At 37.0% G+C, this 22,791-nt stretch overlaps 1 protein-coding gene across 7 annotated transcripts in view; it reads right to left on the bottom strand.

Annotated features, from left to right (window-relative positions):
- Positions 1–22,791, bottom strand: part of Gys2 (glycogen synthase 2) — a 53,415-nt gene that overhangs the window by 5,752 nt on the left and 24,872 nt on the right. For 2 of the 7 annotated variants that reach the window (XM_087214028.1, XM_004845774.3), the window contains exons 6-14: positions 17,748–17,865; positions 17,452–17,572; positions 14,466–14,572; positions 13,688–13,747; positions 13,168–13,246; positions 11,676–11,789; positions 4,996–5,122; positions 1,380–1,475; positions 246–409 (exon numbers count right to left, since the gene is read on the bottom strand). In XM_087214028.1, coding sequence (XP_087070154.1) covers positions 246–409; positions 1,380–1,475; positions 4,996–5,122; positions 11,676–11,789; positions 13,168–13,246; positions 13,688–13,747; positions 14,466–14,572; positions 17,452–17,572; positions 17,748–17,865 — 986 coding nt within the window. Of the gene's footprint in view, positions 1–245; positions 410–1,379; positions 1,476–4,995; positions 5,123–11,675; positions 11,790–13,167; positions 13,247–13,687; positions 13,748–14,465; positions 14,600–17,451; positions 17,573–17,747; positions 17,866–22,791 lie in introns of all 7 variants that reach the window. The other 5 variants (XM_004845773.3, XM_004845775.3, XM_087214030.1 and 2 more) reach the window with 3 other exon arrangements.

The following is a 22,791-nucleotide window of genomic DNA, read 5'->3' as shown; positions in this document are numbered from 1 at the left end:
TAACTAGTCAGATTAGTGCTAGATCCTGATGGACTTGCTATTATGGATGGACTCAAACTCAATGCTAAGAGTTGAATTTAGGTCTCTGAAGGCTCATATTAAGTGAAAAAGTACATGGAAACAGCTCCTGGATTTTAACAGTCACGATGTTGAATCTACTCCACAGACTATGGCTAGAATCAATGCTTTAGTATGCAGTAGAACTTTTAAAGTGGTTCCTCCATGTTTACCAGAGGCTCGCTTACTCTGCCTAAGTATCTCCAGTCCAGAAGATCTGAGAGTCTCTCCGTCCGGTTCCTCTGGATGATTCTTTGGCGGCGTGATTGTTTGCAAAATCCATAAAGAAACTGAGTCAGCTGATTACAAGAATCATCTGGAGAGCAGAACCGCCTGTCAACAATGTAAATACCTGAAAAGCACAAAAGCCAATTCACTGGTAAAGACAGAGCTAAGCTTCAACTGTTTCTCCTATTCTTTATTATCTGTGTGGTTCCACCAAAGAGTATATGCACCAGCTATTTCCTGACTGAGCTACTGCCAACACTTCATCTTTTCCCTCCTAAGACTTTATATCTTCTGTGGTCTTCTAATGGACTAACCATCACCATCAGCCAACAAAGTGGATCTTACATCTAGGGATATGCTGGATCAGTGATTCTCCAGTGGCTGCTCGCTAACCAGGATCGCTTGGGGTAGGACCTGGGATTACTGCCTTTTAGCCTCCGCGGTATTCCCACCTCACAGCACAGCAACAGTGCCGCCCTAAAGCAATTGGCATCACACAGACATGGAATCCAGCCTATCCTAACTCTTCTTGCTGCTAGGCAACATGGAAAGATAGACAGTGATATGCAAATTTTCCTACCATCTTAAACAATTTAAGTGAAATTTTCTAGCTTGGCACAAATAGTAAAATAAAAAATAATATATGTATATATAAAAGCATTATATATAATCCACATATAGTATACCTATATTACACATATTATATATTTAAACATATATATAATCCATTTGTTCTAAATATAATGACCAATATATGCATGTTAAGACAATAGTGATTATAATATAATTTCTATAAAGTAGAGGTTCAAGTCAGAGCTCAGAAAAAAAACCATCACCACTGGAAAAAGAAAACAGGTCAAGGGTAAAATTTGTCTAGGTTTTGCACTTCTTTTGTGGTCTGTCTTTTGGACAATATCTTTAATATTAGTAGCATTCTTATCTATGGACCACATAATTAGATCTACTTTTAAGGAAATAAGAAATATAAAGATTCATTTACTTATTAGGACAGCTTTAGAGTTAGGCTCTTTTAAGATCCCTGCTTTCTTGGTTAGAGGCCAGGTCTCCCCAGGTTAAGTTGATGAAAACCTCACCGTAAGCAGTTGGATCAGCCACGTGCTCCTGCACGAAACAACCAAAGCCAGAGAGGTTTGTGGTCACACTGGGGATGCCCATCACAGTGCACTCGGCTGCCAGGACAAAGAGACAAAGGCTTGTTTTGCTTCAGACCAGCTGCTCATGAGCATGCAGAGGAGAAAAATGCCATAGTCGGCTTAGCAATAGGAATGTTTACTTTATGCCAGGCAGGTGTTAAGTTCTTTCCATGTTTATGAATGCATTTAATCATCGCAACAAGCCTATGAAAAGACACTACCAGTCTCCCTGGATAAATGGAAGTACGGAGAAGTTAGGTAACATGGACAACTTCACATTGTTTTGCTCCAATCTGAGCCTGTTACTCTACTTGGCAAATACAGGGACTAGGATAAATATGATTTGGACTTGACCAGCTTCTCTCTTCTCATATAAATCTCCTCAGCCCAAGTTTCTGCCACTTTCTTAGGTGCTCAGTGAACCAATGAGCTCTATCAGTATTCTCTCATCTTTTGGTCAAAACTTGTTTCCCAGAAAATACGGTATGTTTTTAAAAGTCTACTGCTCACAAGGAGCTATGATTTTTGGTTGTTTATTTTTGGTTTTTGAGGCAGGATCTCACTGTGTAGTTCAAGCTGGCTTTGAACTTGCTGTGTAGCCCACGCTGACCTCAAACTAGTGATCCTCCTGCCTCAGCCTCCAAAGTGCTGGGATTACAGGCATGTAGTCCCACCACACCTGGTGGACATATGCATTTTTAAGGAAGTATTTATATCTAAATATTGAATTTTTCTTGGTTGTGGATCAGGTGTGGGTACAAAAGTGATCTCCCCATTACTCATAAAGTAATACAGTGTGGACAGCAGCTTCGTTTCTTCTTCAAGCAATTCCTTTTGGCTTAGATCTCCAGATAGAGATCATTGGTTCTCTAATTTTGAGGCATGGTAAAGGGGAAGAGGATGGAAGGGGATTACAAATCCCTCTGAGAATTTGATGACAATTCTGGAATTCCTCCCCAGACAAATTCATGTAACTATGTATACACAATTTTTCCAAGAATTTCATGACTTTCTCTTTTCTTTCTTTCTCTTTTTTTCTTTCTTTCTTTCTTTCCTTCTTCTTTCTTTCTTATTGGGGACTGAATACAGAGCTTTCTCACTACATCCCCAATCCTTTTCCTTATTTTTAATTTTGAGACAGAATCATGCTAAGTTGCTAAGTTAACCCAGGCTGGGTTCAAAGTTGCGATCCTGCCTCAGCCACCTGGAGTGTGGGGATTACAGGTGTTCACTACCATGCCCAGCTGGATCTGTATTCTTTTAAAAAACTTAAATTTTTATTAATAAACTTTGTAGTAAAGTGCCAGGCAGCTATGTAAGCCTTATTTAATGAAATAAGTGTTTAGATTAATGTAGGTTTCTTAACACATTGAGCAGACTTTAATGAATGCTTCCTATAGGGAGTTAGACCCAATATCACATAAGATTATTCTAAAAAGAAATCAGTTATCTAATATGCAAAGGCTACATTTATTTCACCAGAACTTTTGCTATTTCTTTAACTGTAGGTTGAGTGAGAAGTGACCAACTCCCTTTGGTTAATTTAAAACACAGATAGGTTCATCCACATGGAGTATTCCACAAATTCCTTTTCCCATCTATAAAACATTTTTCCTGGTCTTTATCTTAGAACATTAATGAGAGCTTGCTTGTCGTTTGGGGTTGTTAAGTTTAACCTTGTCCTATACAAAAACATTTTGGTGGAAAGAAAGGCAGCTGTTACATAACATTCTTTTCACCCAGTAAAAATGAATCCTCACATGACACAGTCACTCATACATTTGGACTTTTGCTCTTCTATCTGTGATAATTTCTATAGTAAATTGCATTTCTTACTAAGAATAGTAGGAACAAGGTTCAATAACGAAGTGTTAAGTTCACTGGTGAAATGTTTTGTTCAATATTCCATTAAATGACCTAAGATGTCTATGTGAACGTTTCATAAGAAGAGACCAGTGCCACAGAGTAAAACTGATGCCAGTAATGAGCTTTTGAACTACAAGAGAGTAGTTCAAAATCAAGAGGAGTTTGATATATTTTTTTATGATGTGTTTCAAGAAGTAGTAATCCTTTGTCAGGAAGTTTTAAGATTTTTACAGTTGCTGGAAAATTATCTTTGGTGGAATCTAAAACAATAGAATAGGACTTTATTAATAAATGCAGAGCCTAAAGACTCTAGGAACCTATTTTTATAGGATTTTTAAATTAAATTCTGGGGAAAGAATGCATATATTAGAAAATAATTCTCTTTGTTTTTGTTTTGTTTTGTTTTTGAGGCAGGGTCTTGCTATGTTGCCCAGGCTGGTGTCAAATGATCCTCCCAAACCAACCTACTGTAGCTGGAGTTACAGGACAGTCCCACTTCAACAGCCTAGTTCTTCCTTTTCTTCATTCTACCTATTATCCCCTTACCTTGGCCTCTGCTGCCCCTTACTGGAGTTTCAGATCACTGTTGTCTTTGAGATGCAGAAGACAAAATTCATTCTCTTAATTATAAATACAAATATTTTCTGAACTTTTTCTTTTAAGGTCATAAATGGAATTGTATTCAAATGAGGAAAATTATCTCTGATTATCAATAAGAGATAGGAAAGTCATTCTTTTATTCTTTGTCATTGCCATGCATTTAAAGTATTTGTTTCCCTTTTAATTAGTCATTTCAGTATAAATACATATCAGTTGCTCTTGATCACAACCAGGCTACTACAGGCCAGAAAGGACAAATAAATAGTGGATCTGAGAATCTACCATCTCTTAGAAATGAAGAGGAAGGGCCAGGGATGTAGTTCAGCAGCACAGCGCCTGCCTGGCATAGGCAAGGCCACGAGTTTGATTCCTGGTACCCCAAAAAAGGGGTGGGGATGGGAGGAGGAGCTTTGAAAGGCAATAATATTATTAGTGACATTATCTACCATTAATTGCCATTTTCTCTTAATAGTATGTCTTTTGGGGGAACAGAGATGTGAAGACAACTTTTCACTATACATTTGTATGCTATTTGTTTTTTAAATATGTGACCATGTTACTTATTCCAAATAAATACATCTGTTGACTTTTTAAAATGTATTCTTCTGAAATAAGTTTTAGAGAACTCTATTGCTAGATCATTATTTCTCATATTAACTCTACTTGTAGCTAATGTCTTCTCATTAGTGGATGGGTCAGGTGGAGATAAACACAACCTTTATAAAACATTTTTTTTCTTTGCAATGCAATGAAGCAATAAATCAGATACTCATAAAAATATGCCAAACAGGGCTGGGGATTTAGCTCAGTGGTTTCACCTCCTGCTACGCAAGCGCAAAGACCTGAGTTCAATCTCTGGTACCAAAAAAAAAAAAAAATATGCCAAACACACCAAAGTATACTTACATAATCTTGTCCTTATTCTTAGTATCTAAAAATCATAAAATTGACTATTGAGATAGATGAACCAAAATAATTTTTAAGATGAACTGAAAGGTCAAAATTTTAGTATAAATTACATATGAAGTTTAATGTTATATATGTCCATATGAAATAGTATACTACTTCACAGTTGATATTTGTCACATACCCGGAGTGTAACCCCAGGGTTCATAGTATGATGGGAACACACCAAGATGACAACCTCGCACGAACTCCTCATAATCCATGGGCAACAGGGGACTGGTGGAAGACAAAAACTCTGGGTGCAAAATTATCTAAAAAGAAGAACAATACTAATGAGAAAAAGAAGAATGGAAAGCAAAAATTCCCCTTCATTTGGTTACTTTACTACTATAAGGATACTTGCATCCCACATTTAATAGGGAGAGGGAGAGATAAGAAAAAAGAAAAAAGGCTTGTTTTTTATGCTCCTCATATCACTCTGTTTAAGTAAGAGTATCCACTCTGTGGTCTCAGCCCATGTGTCAAGGCATGGCATATAAGAGTGTCCACTTTTGCTCTCCTACTAAACAATGTCTTCTAATCCTGCCTTGAGCAGCAACAGAGCAGCAACTGATGACCTCTGTTTTATTTATTAATTTCCCCAACTTGTGTAGCAAAGAGGGAAGCTATCTATGCAATAGGCCACTCTGACATACCCCAAGCCTGAGTTAACCAAGTGGAGAAGCTAAGGGACAGGGAGGATGGTCTAGGAATCTCATCTAGATGAGATCACACCAGAGGATCTCATCCAAGACATCATTCTCTCTCTCATCTAAGAGGCAGCTGCCTCCTACTCTATGTTCTGGCCTCTATTTCAAGAGGTTCTCTATTCAGCATAGCCAAGGACCCTTTAAAAATGTTAGTCATAGCCAGATCTGGTGGTGCACACTTACAATGCCAGTACTTTGGGAGGCTGAGGCAGGAGGATTGTAAATTTGAGCCAAGCCTGGACAACTTAGTGACTTAGATAGACCTGGTCACAAAATTAAAAAAATAAATAAAGGGCTGGGAATGTAGCTCAGTGAAAAAACCCTGGCTTCAATCCCAACCCCATTCAAAATTCCATTTTATTCAGAGTAAAAGGCAGCAAGTTTGCCATGACCAGTATGCAGTGGTGTGCTGGCATTTAAAAATTGATAAACTAATGTGTAAATAGATATTGGTATATACGAGCATGATAGGTTTTAATCACATAAATGATTTATAGTGTATCACTCTAAGTAATAAAAAAAGCACGCATATAAACCTGCATGCTTCTTCGCATGCACAGATGTACTCCTAGCTCCCGGTTGCCTCTGAATTTCTGCTTCAGGCTGTGTGGCGACTGTGCAGCCCTTTCTCACCCTGATGCCTATCTCTGGACAGCCTGGGCACCCTCCCCAATCTGGTACTGTGGGCCCCACCTAGTAGCTTTACAAACAAATTGTTCTAGAAGGAAAGAGAAAGAAGAAAAGGCAGAGAACAAAGAAAAGGCACACCACACTTTTCACGTTTTACTCACAGAGTAGGAATATTTATTATTCCAAAGAGATTACTTTGCTTTTTGTTGTTTTTATTTTTTTGTTTGTTTGTTTTTGGTACTGGGAATCGAACTCAGGACCTTGCATATGTCAGTCATGTGTGGCACCGCTGAGCTAAATCCCCAGCCCATAAAAGAGATTACTTTGAAGAAAAATCCTAATTTGGAGATTTAGCAAAAATCATAACATTTTATAACATTACATGCATCATAAACAGCTTTCACATATATTACTTCATTTTGTCCCACCCACACTGTGGGGTGGGAAGAATGAACATTCTCATTATCCTAATTTTAGAAATAAAGAAAGCAAGGCAGGACAAAAGCCGTAGGTTTATTCATTTTAAGTTGATGTTACTATTTTATAATCTCATTATATGCCAAAAATTAAAGGAAAAGACACTTTGAAGTCTTTGTTTTAATGGAGAATTTTAACTCATCGATCTACAAAGATGCTACAGCTGTTATATCTCAGTAGATCATAGGAGTACATTAAACTGAAGAAGTAAAATTGTACAATGCTCAAAAAATGTCCAAAGCCAGTACTTAAAATCAACGGTCTGTTCAGGCTCAAGAATTACAAAAGCGCTAAGTAAGTGGATAAACTATTTTCTTCCACAAAACATGATTTGAATTCCTATTATGTGTAAAGTAATGCACTAGAAAAAGAGACAGAGTCCTACGACGTGTACCTGGGTACTATCTGCTAGCAAGGGGTTCTGGTCTCTCAGCAAAGAACCAGAAAAAGGATTTGAAAATTATTGTAACTATTTTAGCATTTCCAATTTTAGAAAAAATTGCCCTGTCCACGGCTCCATTTTGAACACGAAATATCACGGCTCATTCATTTTGTCCCAGACTACCAGAATGACTGCACAGCTAAAATAAGCAGCAGCTGCCCTGGGCCATAAACCAGCCAATTGCAGAACTCCAGGGCAGAGGAGGGAATTCTAGAGGTCAGCTGGAGGTTATAGAAAGGATTCAATGAGATTTTGTATATGAAAGACTCCACACCTGGCTCACAGCAGGCACTATTTGCAGGAAAAACAAAATAAACAAACAAACTTGACTGACTTTTTATTTAACTCAGACAGAAAGTGAGGTTCTAGGAAGCTGGTTTACTTTCAAAATAGTCTGCATTGTTCTGTATTTAGTACTAAACACTTACCAAGCCATTCTGAGAATTAAGATCTACTCTGTATAGTTCTATTTAAAAGGCCAGTGATCAATCAGGTACCTAAATTAATACAAGCCTAAGTGATGGCTAAGTTTTGTGTTTTTTTGGTACCAGAAATCGAACTTGGGACCCTGTGCTTTAAGGCAGGTGGCAGAACCACTGAGCTAAATCCCCAGCCCTCCCAGCTAAGTTTTTAAAGATTTCTTTTTTTTTTTTTTCGTACCGGGGATCGAACTCGGGTCCTTGAGCTTGTGCAGCAGGCAGCGAAACCACTGAGCTAAATCCCCGGCTTTAAAGATTTCTTTTATGAAAATTAAATTTACCTAATTTAGAATGGATGGATGTATCTTTCAGTGCTTTAAGTATATATTAAATTCCAGAAAAGTGCTGTACTTTGTGTGTGTGTGAGTCCGTCCTGTGTGTGGATTTAGGTCCATTCCCTGACCAGTCACGTGGATTGGTCTCAGACCACTGCTTGTCCCCTTTGTGCTTCACTGTATGTCTGCTGCTTTCTGTAGACTTTTCGGTATATTTGCTAACTAATTTTCATTAATTCTAGTTTTTCATTAAACACATTCAACTTTTCTTTCTGAAAAGGAGAAAGAAAAAAGAAAGGAAGGAACGAAGGGAGGGAGAGGAAGAGAAGAAACACTGAGACATTTTTGGAACTGGGCTGTAGTTTGTGGATCTTCCTGTCTGATTCTTTGTGCTCCCCTTTCATGGGTGTCTGACTGTATCTCTCTGTCCATTCTTGCCTCCAACCTCTTTATGCTTCACAGGCATTTACTCTAAGGAGCCTTTTGAGTATCTAACCTGCCCGCACATCTGCTTCAGAGAGCACCATAACCAAGACAATATCACTGCTTCAAAGAACTCACAGCCTTTCTGAACATATGGACACATAAAATTCTTAAAATACAATTTAATGGCTAATTTATGTAATTGCAGTAGACATAAAGTGCCTGTCTGGCACAGAGGAAAGTGGAGCAAGGAAGAGCTGACTTGCAGGTTGGATCCCAAAGAAAATGCTAGCATGACTGTGATAAGGGGATTTCACAGAGATAATGGCATCAACAAACACACAAAGGTGTTGAGTGTTAATATGTTTAGTAAGTAGGAACTTGTCCATTCCCGAAAAATCACTGATATAAAAAACATAAGGCTAGGGGTATGGCTCAGTGGTAGGGTGCTTGGGTTTGATCCCTAGAACTGCAAAGTGAGAGAAAGAGAACAAATTAAACATAGATTGGTAAAGAATTCTCTGTTCAGAGCTCCCAATTGCAAGGGCCCCTTCAGCCTCAGTTTCCCCAAGAGTGAGAAAACCATGGGCCGCTGCCAATATCATAACCTATCACCCTTTCTCCACCCTCTTGCATCCCTCCTTCCCATTGTATTTATTGCCCTTGACTCACACAGGTGTGAAGACATCAGACAGATCCTCACTGGAGGCTCCACAGAGGTAGATATGGGTGTGACATACAAGGGTCCAAGGAAAACAGAAATGTACATAAAAACAAGCTTTCCTTGCCTCTACCTTTCTATGAAAAATATTGAGAAGGATGGATCAGATGAACTATATGACAACAAGAACAAGTTAGTGCTGGCACATTCTGTGGACAAATGTCTCTGTGGATCCAGTCTGATAGAAAAAAAATGTAAAGGGTGGGGCATCCATGATAGATGAAATCCACTTTTCCAGATATTATCCTTCTTGCTGCAGGAGGGCATGTTAAGTGTGAAAATTTGTAAATACAGGAACCCAAAAAAGAAATGGAAAAGCACTCACAACTGTATGGCATAGCACAATACATGTATATGTGTAAATATGTATGAAAATGATGGGATAACACAGGATGGAACATTTTGTTGACTGCTTAGCTGTATCATGGAGCTCTTCCAACCATTAAGAAAATTTCTCCTGCTTGAAATATTTTTCTCTTCTAATTCTCTGCTCTTTCTCCCCTCTGAGTTTTCTTTTAACCTTTTCTGAAATCTTGAGGGTTCCTTATGTCAATATTTTTCTTCACTTGTTCAACCCCATTTTCAAGGATTTAAAGGTCACCATTCTCTTGTTTCTACCACAAAACTGTTTGCACCAATAGCTTCCTTTGCAATTGCCCTTGTAAGTCTCAAACTTGTGCTTTCTAAGTTCCTATTACACATCTCAGAGTGGACATCTCACATGCAACTCTAACTCAATCTAACAAAAATTGAACTAAGTTCATGACATGACCTTCAAACTAGCTTCTCCTAGTCTTTCTTTAGTTTTTAGAAAGCATTGGTCAGATGCAGAGGGTGATTATCCTTGACATCTCCCTTTGTCTCACTACCGGTACCCATTGGTGTTATGGCTCATGCCCAGATGTACTCCCAGAGCTTCACACACTCACAGGTGGAGCTCTTCAGAGATAGCTGGATCTAGGGTGCATCAGTATGGATCAAGGAAGTATAATAACTAAATTAGACCACTAATTGGTTTAGCATAGTAATGGGAAGACCCACCCTGGGTGTGGGTGGCACCAACCAATAGGCTTATAGCCTGAATGTAATAAAAGGGAAAGGGAGGCTTGATGCTGCTGCTTGCTGCATCCTGCCTGCTATGCCATGAACTATTTCTCTGTCATGTCCCTTTGCTACATGGCCCTGCCTTGGAACCAGGTGAGTATGGGCTGAAACCTCTACATACTGTGAGTGAAAATAAACCTTTCCTCCATTAACTTTAAGGTGTTAGGTGTTCTGTCTCAGCAATGAGAAAAGTAACTAAGACAGAATCTAAGAATACATCATTTTTCCCCAAAAACATCAGGAGGAGAAAGTTAAGGCAAAGTTTATTTTCAAATGCGGAGAGATTTAAGGCATATTTGTAAAAAGAAGGAGAGAGGCTAATTCTAAGGAAAAAATCTTCAATATAAGAGAGTGTAATAACTGGGCATGGTGGTGCATGCCTAGAATCCTAGCACTCTAAGAGGCTGCGGCAGGAAGATCACAAGTTTGAGTCCAGCCTGAGCAACTTAATGATTTAGTAAGATTCTGTCTCTAAAATATATATAAAAGGAGGGATGGAAATGTATCTAAGTCTGAAGGCCCTGAGTTCAGTCTTCACTATGGGGGAGGGGGGAGAAAAAGAGAGAGGAGAGGAGAAAGGGAGTGAGGGAAGAGAAAGAAGAGAAAGCTAGAGATGCAGTTAAATGGTAGAGTGCCTGCTTAGCATTCAGGAAGCCCTCAACTTAGTCTCCAACACACAAAACAACAATAAAATTTAAAAGAGGGGAGGGACAAGAACAGATACAGCAAGTTCCCTAAGGGTATTATGGGAGTGAATGAAATGTCAGAACTGGAGGGGGGGAGTCACAATCTTTATTTGAGGCTTCCATGAGACACTGAAGGAGCTCATAACATTAAATTCTCAAGAAAATCATCTTCTAAAAGTGAAAAGAAGGAGGAGTGGGGTGTTTGAAAAGACTGGAAGCAGCTTATGACAATTTGATCATGAACATGGATGGATGGAAGAGAGTAAAGTTAAACAATGATCTGTTCATGTCCTTCCTCTGCCATCCACACCAGGTACCATGCCTGGCACACAGCAGGCTCAGTAAGTATCAAGAGATTAAGCTTCACAGTGGGGAAACCAGGTTTCATTCATGTAAAGACTCTCAGCAAATAATACTGAGCCTCATTGTTGCAGAAACTCAAAAGTAAAAAGAATTAACTGGTCGGGAGAAAATTACATAAAAACATCCTCTAACACTGGAAGCTTCTCATCCCCTTAAACTGAACTTTATCAGGAAGGAATAATCATGATTCATATTAGTACTATACTTATTAAAGTCATTCTTAGAACATATTTGTATCAAGAATTAGGTGATTTTTTATGCTTATTGATCACATTGTACAATGAAAATATAAATTAGGATTCTAACTCAAAGCCATGAGTACATTTCAGTTTTGAAGAATGATATAAAATATTCATTATATTCTAAGTCCCTAAAACAAAAAACAATTGGTTTTCTTCAGTAATACTTCAAATATTTCTGGTAAATGTTGAAACAATGAAGAGAAGCTTCTACAAAATTCTCCCCAAAGCTATGCTATGTCATTGCGAAGCAGCCTCATGACCAGTTGGCTCTACCTTGACTCTGTCTGAGCGGCTGTTGAAAAGCCCGAGCCGCCTAATGGTGCTGAGAATAGGGTCTGTGGAGTCATCAATCATGTTGTGAGTTGTCACCGGTGGCAGAGATTGTCGCTGAAATGACAGAAGGAAGAAAATGTCAGTGGTGGAAGGAATTAATGAGTGTGACTAATATCAACCACAGGCCACTGACCTTTGAAGCAACCTTTATGCACTTAGTCTTGAGATGACCAGACGGTGGTGACTAAGTTCCTGTGTACTTCAGAGGAAGGTGAACACTTCAAGAACTTTCTGCACACTGGGGACACGTGGAGCTTCTGTTTTCACCTGTGCCCACGATAACAAAGGCCAAACTTCCAGACTGCCTCAGGGACTTATTTGGAATACAAGCGTGTCTGGGATCTTACCCAAGATGAACTTTACTGGAGTCCTCTAGCAGAGCTGTTCTCCAGTTCCTGGTATCTCACTAGTAGGCCAAGAGTTTGGGTGCATGCCTAAAACATTTGTTTTACTGGTTTTTGTTGTTGTTGTTGTTGATTTTGGTACCAGGGATCGAACTCCGGTCCTTGGGCTTGCACAGCAGGCGACGAAACCACTGAGCTAAATCCCCGGCCCAAGATTTGTTTGTTTAGTTTTTGTTGTTGTTGTTTTTTGGTGGTACCGGGGATCAAACTTGGGACCGTGTACTTTCGAGGCAGGCAGTGGAACCACTGAGCTAAATCCCCGGCCCTGTTTTACTGGGGTTTTTTTTGCCATAATTCCATTTGAACATCTTTTCTACTCTGACAAATTCTATGCCCTTGGAAAAATTTAGTAGGTTTTTATTACAATGTAAAAATTTTCAACTGGAAACAATAGTTACAAATGAATTTTGTAAGTGGATGCAAGGACAAATTTCATAATTTTAAAAGATTTTTTTGTTGTTCTTCCCACTATACTTTTTTCATTAGTACATGTTGTGATATATAATGAGAAGATTCATTGTGGCAAGATGGCAATATACATATTGCATCTGAATCCTCATTACTTCTTCCCCTTCCCTGGGTCTGCTCCCTATCTGCATACAGTCCACCTCCCTGTTTCCTCTCACCTATCTTTTAGTTTGCTCTTGAAATTATTTATATTTTGGATTGCTCATATAAGAAAAACCATACAATATTTAACCCCCATTTGATTTATTTCACTTAAAATTATGGTCTCAGGTCCATCCATTTTCCTACAAATGACTCAAAAATTTTCCCTCTTCATGGCTGAATAGTACTTTATTCTGTATATATACCACATTTTCTTTATTTAGAAAGAAGCCCATAAGATTACTCACAAAATACATACAAAGCCATCATTAAAGTGACTGTATTAGAATGTCTTCTAACTCTCAGCTCTGCAAAGTTCTCAAATTGGCACGTTCCAATTTAATATTTAATTTAATATTTAAATATTGACTTAGATTAATTTTAATAATTATGAGAAATGATGGGTACTTTTTTTTTACCTGTGTTGAAAAGATGGCTCTTTTCATAATTGTTAGGTCATCTCGATCCAAAATATTATTCATGTCAGGAATTTCTCCTCTATGAGGAAAATAATATTAATAATAAAAATAAAAACAGCTGGCAGCAATAAAGTGCTTAGTGCAGACATATATATTACACAATTCATTTATTTTAAAAATGTTATTATGTATTAAGTAAAGATATTAATGTAGATTTCATATATAAGTATGAATATTATATAAATGCATAGTATACATATTAAGTCATATATATTTTGACTTGGAGTCTCAGCTTTTGGATTGAAAATTGTAGTGAGGCCCCCCTGACTTAGAACTTGCTTGCATATTCAAATATGTTCTGTGTACAAGGTATTTACTGGTATTTTTCTAATAAAAGGCAAAACATTGCTTACATATCACATCTTCAAAAACTCTTAATTTCTTTCTATTTAGAATGAAATAAATACATGATAGTATCTAAGTTATTAAGTCTGGGGTGTTAAATCTTCCAAACCCCTACCTTAACAATGCATCATAGAGTTTCTTTCCAAACTTTTCCTTCATTGAATGTACAGTGTCCCTGTGTGAAATAGAATGATTTCTAACTTAGACAGTGTCATAACTTTTCATCTTCCTTTTTCTTTTTTTGTACTGGGGATCAAACTTGGGACCTTGCTCTTAGTGAGGCAGGCAGCAGCACCATTGAGCTGAATCCCCGGATCCCATCTTCCTTTTTTATAACTGTGCTGTTGTTTCATCAGCGTTCTCTGACATGACAGGTCTTCCTTATGGACCCTCTTCTATTATTTTCGCATTTGCCAATTTAGCTTGAGTGAGGAAGCCCAGAGCTGAGGAAACAGGACACTGACCAGCACAGAGAGTGTTTTGTGCTTGATCATGACTGAGGGATGGTTGAGAGCAGGGATGAGCAGGGACTGGAGGTATAGATATAATAGGTTTGGGAATTGGTTGATAATTGTTGATTCCAGGCTGAGTGTAGAGGGAGTCATTACACATGTAGTTTTAAGTAAAAAGTTTAAGACATATTCAACCCATCTTGCAGAATTCTGCAGAGGCTTGCCCCTTCCACGGTTGCTATTCTGCAGTTTTTCTACTAAGAGCTATAATGTTATACGCCATGACAGCATCTGACACGGGAGCAAGATGGAGAGAGAACCAAGTAGGATTAATAATCTTAGGGCAAAAAAAGTTCTAGATGAAATCTCAGAGGTCATGCAATTAAAAAACAAATCCCTTTACATTCACTGCTGGAGAATGTTCACAAGACCTGAGGTTACCATAGCTGCTTCCGCACTGCTTGTCCTTTTAGGGTTTCCACATTGAAATTGTTTGTCTTGGCAGGCATAATGAAAAACACCACCACGGTGATGTTACTTTTATGCATCTGATGAGAGATTAGAAAATACGACAGCTGTCAAAGATTAAAAACACGTGTCACAGATGGATCTTAAACTTTGAAAAATAGTGCTTTGAAATGTCATTAGGAAGAAAAAGAGCCTTATTTATAATTTACAGAAAAATTATTTCCATCTTCCCAAGATGTTTTCAGAAATTTAAATCTCACCTGCAATCAAGATTTCACAATTAACAGATTGAAAATTCAGAAACAAAATATTTATTGGCATTGATCATCTAAAATAGGTAACGATTGCTATTGAAACCACAGGGCTTTTTTGTAGCTAAAAAATAATGTAAATGTGAGAGAACAGTAAAAGGTCAAAATTAGTTCTTTAAAATTTCAGATTAGAAATTTAATGAGAATTTAGTTCTAGTTTGTTCTTTCTCACTTTAAGTTGATTAACATTGATTTGCACAAAAAGATTATTTACATTTTTCTGTTAAATATCTTGATTGTTATTATGTTGCACCCTGGTTTTTAAGCTTTAAGTAAAAGAATAAGCCGTATGTTTATCAGTTTTGGTAGAGAAGGCTATTCTAGGTCAATTTAAATATACAATTGAACCCAGTCCTCACAATAATCAAATACACTAGTATCACTCTCCTCATCTTAATAATGTTAAAAGAAAGGCATGAGAGGTTTAATGTTTTATCGGCAGAGCTCCTATAACAGATTAGTAGCAAAACTACCACTAGTAATTTTTTAAAATCTAAAAAATATGATTTCTTGGACCAGGGATTTAGCTCAGTGGTTCCACTGCCTGCCTTGCAAGAACAAGGTCCCAAGTTCGATCCCCAGTATCATATATATATATATATATATATATATATATATATATAAATGCACATATATATATGATTTCTTTTCCTCTTCCCACAAATACTATTAGCCTAGTCCCTTTCCAAAGGAAACTATGTATCAAGCAGCCTTGGAAATAAAAGCATAAATTTATTTAAAACTGTAAACATGTAAATGTTCACATATTGTGGAAATGATTGACTTGTCTCCTGAGCCTGGGATACTTTACCATCATGTATGGGGCCTTTGCATTCTAGGACCTGGGGCCAGGGGTTTAGCTCAGTGGTTTCGCCGCCTGCTGCGCAAGCGCAAGGACCCGAGTTCAATCCCCAGTACATATATATATATATATATATATATATATATATATATATATATATATCATGCATTATAGGACCTGACAGTCTATTCAGGAAATCTACAAAAGTCGCAGGATAGGAAATTCATCCCAGGAGTAGTCAAGATGCTATCAAAGAATAAATGTGCTATATGGAAAAAGAATGCTTGGGCCAGGGATTTAGCTAGTGGCGCCTCACCTGCCTTGGCAAGCATAAGACCCTGAGTTCATTCCCCGGTACCAAACAAAATGAAAAGGAATGCCTGCTTTTAGCTTTTCCAAGCAATGTAATTGCCTTTGATATCTACCATAAAAGCAATGGGGTTTTTAGAAAAGTAAAATGAATATTTCACAACTGTAAGGATAGATCTATTGATAATGTTCCTGAAATGTTATATGTCTGATGTCATTGTGAATTCATTCATAAAGCTTATTGAATGAACACATACTTGGAAATGCGAAATGAGATTATACCAGAATAATCTTTTTGGCCTTCAGTTTTATTGTGTAGGTGAGGTTTTTATTGATGCACTGCTTCCTTAATGTAGTTTAAATCTTTTGGTTTTTGGGTTTTTTTGGTACCAGGGATCGAACTCGGGTCTTTGTGCTTGCACAGCAGGTGGTGAAACCACTGAGCTAAATCCCTGGCCCTTAGTTTAAATCTTTTAGCAAAGCTCTTAACATACTTGGTACAATATCTGCGCTAAGGTAAGGATAAATCTATGTCCAAGGAGAAAAAAAATCTTAGTTGGAAGATAGTACAGAGCTCAGTACAGAAACAATCCAGAGTGTCTCAGTGTCTTAATAAGATTGAAATTTTACACTAGTCTCTTACGGGTATTTTCTGTTATTTATTCTATATGTTCATGTGATAAGATTGGAATATAAACTAATCATTGTGATTAACAGCTATGGCATGGTATCATTTTCTGTAGTTGTCTCTGGCAAAGTTTTATTGCTGGATTAGTTGGGAACGTCTTTTAAGGTCCACCTTAAAACCTGGTTCCACACTGCTGGGAGTCAGGACCTCCTTTTCCCTCCTCAGTGTTTCCAGGAACTGTAGTAGCATACTTCCTAGATTACCAGTTTGAAACAGTTAAGCCTGGGGAGTAGGCCTGGCTGGTGAGTTAGGGAGGAACTGAGTCTGCAAAATCCTTCCTGATTTTGCACTTTCTGAGAGTCCTTGCTGTAGTGCTTGGCCAGCAGCCATGGGCATGTGCTACTCTGCAGCGCTGCTTCTCTTGGGGCAAGCTGGCCATGCTCACAGCTGCCTCAATGTAATACTAAGGGTCAGAATTAGGACACCCAGTTTCATACATTCAAGTGACATCTTTTATTGCTACTGAGATATATCCAAGGCACATATTCACTGGCTTAAAAAGAACGAGTGCCATTTTGCTTTCCCATTGCTTGATTTCTCTGTATTTATCCTGCAATTGATTACAAATTGCAGAAACAGAAAAGGGATGTCATAATGACTTCTGAAAACACAGCACATATAATGTGAGGGTCTCTTTTAACAAATACTTGATAACACAGACAATTATACAATGTAATACTGCAAACTGTGAGTTGCAAGAGCAGAGCTATTTTCAGGATAAAGCTATTTTAATCTTCAAAATTATGTATCCCCTTGACAACTATTTAAGAAGCCAAAAGCCCTTCCCTTCCCACAGAAGAAAATCCTCCTTATAAGATCATCATCCATGCATGCACGAATTTTTCTTACCCTCAGCAAGAAGTTTAGTCTAGATAAGGATTCTAGGAAGATGTCAGCTCCTTTGTTTGAAAACTCATATCTCCCCGCAATGAAAAGGAATAAAGTCTTTTCCAGATCAAAGTCAAGATGACTAAAACAAAACAACACAATTTTGAATGAAAAAAAGCAATACAACAAGATGTACTCACGAATCCTGTTAGGGTACAAAGGGAGCTAAGAAAAAGAAACATTCACCATAACAATTTTGTTTGTTCTGTAACTGAAAGATGACATGCTAATTTTATTTTTAAATAAAGAAAGCATACCCATAGAAATGACCTCGAACAAAATCTTGGATCCTGGCCTTGTACATGGCATGCAGATTTTGAAATTCATGCACTGCTGAAAACTTCTTAACATTCAAGCCATTTGGAGTAACTACATCTGGAAAAACAGAGCAAAATCACCAAAATTCTCCTTTGAGAAGGGGCACTGTTGTGAGTGCATTTAAAAGTGTTTAAAAATCTATTAAATGTCTATTAACATTTCTAGTTGGTGACTACCATAGAATTTTAAATTCATAAAACTTCAGAATTCAACCTTTTAGTTGAAATAAGAAATTAGGAGCACCTGATCTAAATCATAATGAGTAGTGATACAAATTTCCATTCCTATTTCTTACATTTTTTAACTTTTAAAAATTGGTTACACAGATTAATGGGTTTAGTTTTAGCAGATTTGTGCATACACTTAACATACTTTGATCATTTTCCTCCCCATCTCTCCTTGCCCCCCCACCCCACCCAGTTTCACGTTTTGGGGAAATTTCAGTGCATATAATATATTTTGCTCATATCCATATATCCTGTTACCCTCCTTTATAATTTACTAGTCCTGATTTCTTCTTTCTAATACAACTGATTCATTCTGCCCAAAACATTTTGTTGCTCAGATTGGAAAACATTCTTGGTTTTGCATTATATTGGTCTATGACAATAAAGACAGGGCTTACTCAGAGAACGTGATGGAAACTACTTACTCATTTGATTACAGGGGTTATCACATTTCGAAGCAGTAAAAACAAAAACAAGAAAAACAAAGCTATATAAAAATCTAGCACATGACAATGGAGAGTTCTGCAATGGAGATTTGAGCTATAATCATATTACATTCTATGGAGGAATCTTTTATAATTAAAAGGATATTTTTAGCCACGTGTGTTGTTGCATGCCTGTAATCCCAGCACTCTGGATCTTGTCTTTAAATAAATATATAAAAGAGCTGGGGTTATAGCTCAACATGAAGACTTTAAGTTCAATCCCTAGTGAGTTCAAAAAAAGAAAGAAAGGAAGGAAGAAGGAAAGAAAGAAAGAACCTATTCTCTTGACATGGTTCTATAAAATCAACTCAGTCTTCTTGGTCATTTCTTATTTAAAAAACTAATTTTTATGATTTTATGACTAAGTAAGCAGGCATTTGCCATACAATTATCCCATGGGGAGTTTGCTCTAGGACCCCCATGGATACCAAAGTCCATGGTTGCTCAAGTCCTTATATAAAATGGTATAGAACTGCACGTAACCTACACATCATCCTCCTGTGTGCTTTAAATCATCTCTAGACTTTGTATACTACCTAATACATGGAAACGCTATGACAGCATTGTGGCATTGTATTTTCATGGAAATAATGAGACTAAAAAAGTTTATGTTCAAGACAGACACAATGTTTTCTGTATATTTTTGATTCATGATTAGTTGGATCTGTGGATGCAGAGCCCTCAGATACAGAGAGCTGACTACTCCTTTACATAATATCTATAAATATTGAAAAGACTGTGTCTGTCCTGAACATATACTTTTAAAGTGATAGCATTATAGTATTTCAACTATACAAATTATATATATATGGATAGAGCATAGTAAAACATAGTAAAATTATTAGGAAGTGAAATATTTTGAGTACTTACATACTTATTTAATTATAACTTTATATATTCAATGTTTAATAAAAGCTACATTTGGCAACCAGTTCACAAATATCCTGAAGTTCTTGCAAGCTAGTGTGAGCTGGTTCTAGCACCACTGTTTATGTGGCTTTTGAAATAAGAAGACAGGAGAAAAAAGAGAGGATAAAAAGGGATGAAAATAGAATATGTTAAATGCATGTACTTACATGCTGAAACATTTTTCATTATTCTATATTACTAATACACATACACAAAAAATCTCTACCTAGGAATCTTATGTAGACACCCTTGATTATACATGCTGACATTTTAACATTGTTAGCTTAAAGCAGTCAAAGAACTAATGTATATAAAGTAACTTGCATATTAAAAAAAGAAAAAAGCTTTAAAAATATTTTTGTGCCTCCTTCATATATACAGAATTATAAGGGCACTCTTGCATAGTGACAATTTTCTCTTGAGTAAAAGTGCTAATGTAAAGTTAGCATCACAAATACTGTTTAAAAGGACCCACCCAATGCTTACTACACAAACAAGGGAAACTTCAGTTTGTGAGTAGCTTCCCTGTACAGTTGGTAATGCTCCCAATTTTATTTTATTAAGTAGTATAACTAATTTATATGAGTACAATTGGTTGCATAAATACTTAATTTACATAAGGCATACACTCATATCATTTAAATTTCAAAAACTCAGAATATATAACTTGAGATGTCTCCTTTCTACTTCTGTTTCCTAGTTTTCTTTCTCTCCCTGGAAGCAACATTAACTACTAATTTCTTTCTATTGTTCCCACGTAGAAAACAATGGTCTTAAACACCTCGTTGAAGTTGGGTAACACCAACACAGTGGAAAAACATTAAAGTTCAGATTAAGGTATTAGCATGGCTCAGAAATCAATATTTGCAAAACTAATAACTATCTTAAAGGGCAAATGACAATTTTAAAAGTTGACACTTAAGGCATAAGTTGTATTCAACTGTTCATAAGTAATACATATATACTACTGCCTTCTCTCCAATATTATAAACAAACTGTCATCTTTTCAGCATTACACAGTGAGTCAAATTGATGGTAAAAGCATAATAATACAGCAACAAATAAGTCTTCTGCAGTTAGTATATAATGATTTATTTTTTAGGTAGCTGGTGCTATGTAAACTTTTAACTTAGCCAACACTTGCTTCTTGATCTGGAACATGCCCTAGCATTATAGTTGTGATTATACTCTTAATTGTGGATAACTTCAAGAAAACTAGAGAATGCAAAATCATAGTTATGCCACATGATGCCTTCTTTTCTTTTTAGAGTGTTCTTGGGTAACTTTTTGTGTTTAATCATCTACTAAAAGTCTATTTACCTTCTTGAGCCTCAAAGCATTCAAAGATTTCACAATTTCAGTCAAAGCCACCATGAGATTCTACCAGTAGTCTGAAAGTGGACTAGATTACAGTGTTTACAGTTCTGTTAGAACTTGCAGGTGAAACTAGCTAGTAGGAAAATCTAAATAATGAGCCATATAAAATAATCATTGCTAGCTTTTTCTGAACCTTTACAGTGGACCAGGCACTGAGCTGAGTTCTTTTCATGTATTTCATGTATTCATAACAAATAGCACTGCCATCCACATTACTCAGGTACGACATGGGGAACTTAAGTAATCTGTACAATGTTACACAGCTAGTAACACGTATTCAACTCAAAATTATTTTTGATATTGAATTCAGAAAGTTAGCATCAAGCCTGTGATTTTCACCACTACTCTGTAGCTGTAACGATAAGAAAACAAAAATTAAAGAAAATAGTCAATAGAGAAACAAAATCTAGCATAATCTTGGAGAGTGCCTACATTTGTTTGATTTCTGTTTTTTGCTTGTTTGTTGTACTGAACCCAAGGCCTCATTCATGCTAGGCAAATGCTCTAGCTCTGAGATAATCCCCAGCCGAGAATGCCTACTTTTAAAAGACAGAAGAAAGTAGAAGAGATATTAGACACATCAGAAAATAATCATACCAGTGGGAACTCAGTATTTGCAGTGTAATGAAAAATAAGAAAAAGAGAGACATCTTTTGCCTTTAATGTCAGGAAATATCAAGGAACATTAAAAAAAATCAGAGAATTCTGAATTTGATGATTTCTTAGAAAAGCAATTTCAAGCTAGTGTTGGAGGATAGAAGCCAGAATCTAAGCTTCTAGAGAGTAAGTGAATATAGAAACAGTGGTTTCAGTCTTTCAAGATATTTGGCTGTTAACAAGAGAAAGGAGGAGACTGTATAGACATTTGAGGGTGGCAGCGTCAAGAGAAATTTCATTTTAGAATAGAAAAAAATCGCCTATTTGTAAGCTAGGAAAAGATACTGAGAAAAAAGGAAGGGCCAGGAGAGAAATGAGCATATTGAAGTCATAAACTGTGAGAGGCATGAGTGTGAGAATCCAAAAGAATCCAAAATCCAAGGGAACTTTTGGAGAGAAAAAAGAATACCATAGCATGGATGATTATGCTGCCACTATTCATTACTTGGATTCTTATTTTGTTTGTTTGTTTCTATTCTATCTAATACCTTGAAATACCTCTTCTGGACATTCAAGTAGTATCTGAAAAGACAATACCTAGAGGCAAGACCACAGGAATTAAGCAAAGATATATTAATTAGGACCATCTTGTTGCAAATAATAGAAATCTTCTAACATTGGCTTAAGAGCAAAATGAAGAGTTTGTTAATAGAAGGGTGGAGTGTCTCCTGGCAAAGATTCAGCTAGGCCTCAGGAATTACTAAATTGCTTCTAAGAGCCTAAGGATTCCTCTCTGTTTCTGCTCACTGCAATTTAACCTTCTTGTATCCAATGGAACAGAATATAAATATGCACATTGCCAACAGCTTCAATGTTCCATTCCACAAGGATGCATTCAAACAGACGTGAGTCTGTTTAGACTCCTTCCTATGGGAGCATTCCTGTTGGTCCAATTTGTCAGGTGTCTACTTTTGAACCAATCAGCTGAGGCCAAGTGATAGGATCGTGTTGACGAGCGCGCTTCTTGGCATTGCAGATTCTGGTTTGGTTTGGGAATAGTTTCCAGAAAAACTTTCAAAGAGGTCTGGAGAGAGGTAAAACAACAGGTTTCCACCAAATGGCATCAATGAGGCAATATTACAAGAGGAAAGGCTGGGATAATCTCTAAAAATTTCTCGTATCTTTCCTTTCGTTTTTTAAAACATGTCAAGTCATTTTTCTCACACATGCAAAGTTGCTATGACAACTGCCCTTACCGAAGGCATTTCAAGCATAACTCACTTATTCAACAAATACAGATTGAACTTACTGTGTTCCAGATATAGCTTATGTTGGTTTCACTGCAAGCCTACTGAAATTAAGAATGGAATACATGTAAAGATTTGAGC

The sequence above is a fragment of the Heterocephalus glaber genome, unplaced genomic scaffold (genome assembly GCF_053883595.1).
Source record: "Heterocephalus glaber isolate CG9 unplaced genomic scaffold, H.glaber_assembly_v1.0 deba00001444, whole genome shotgun sequence".
NCBI classification, from domain to species: Eukaryota; Metazoa; Chordata; class Mammalia; order Rodentia; family Bathyergidae; genus Heterocephalus; species Heterocephalus glaber.
This window is presented reverse-complemented; position numbering and strand designations above follow the sequence as displayed.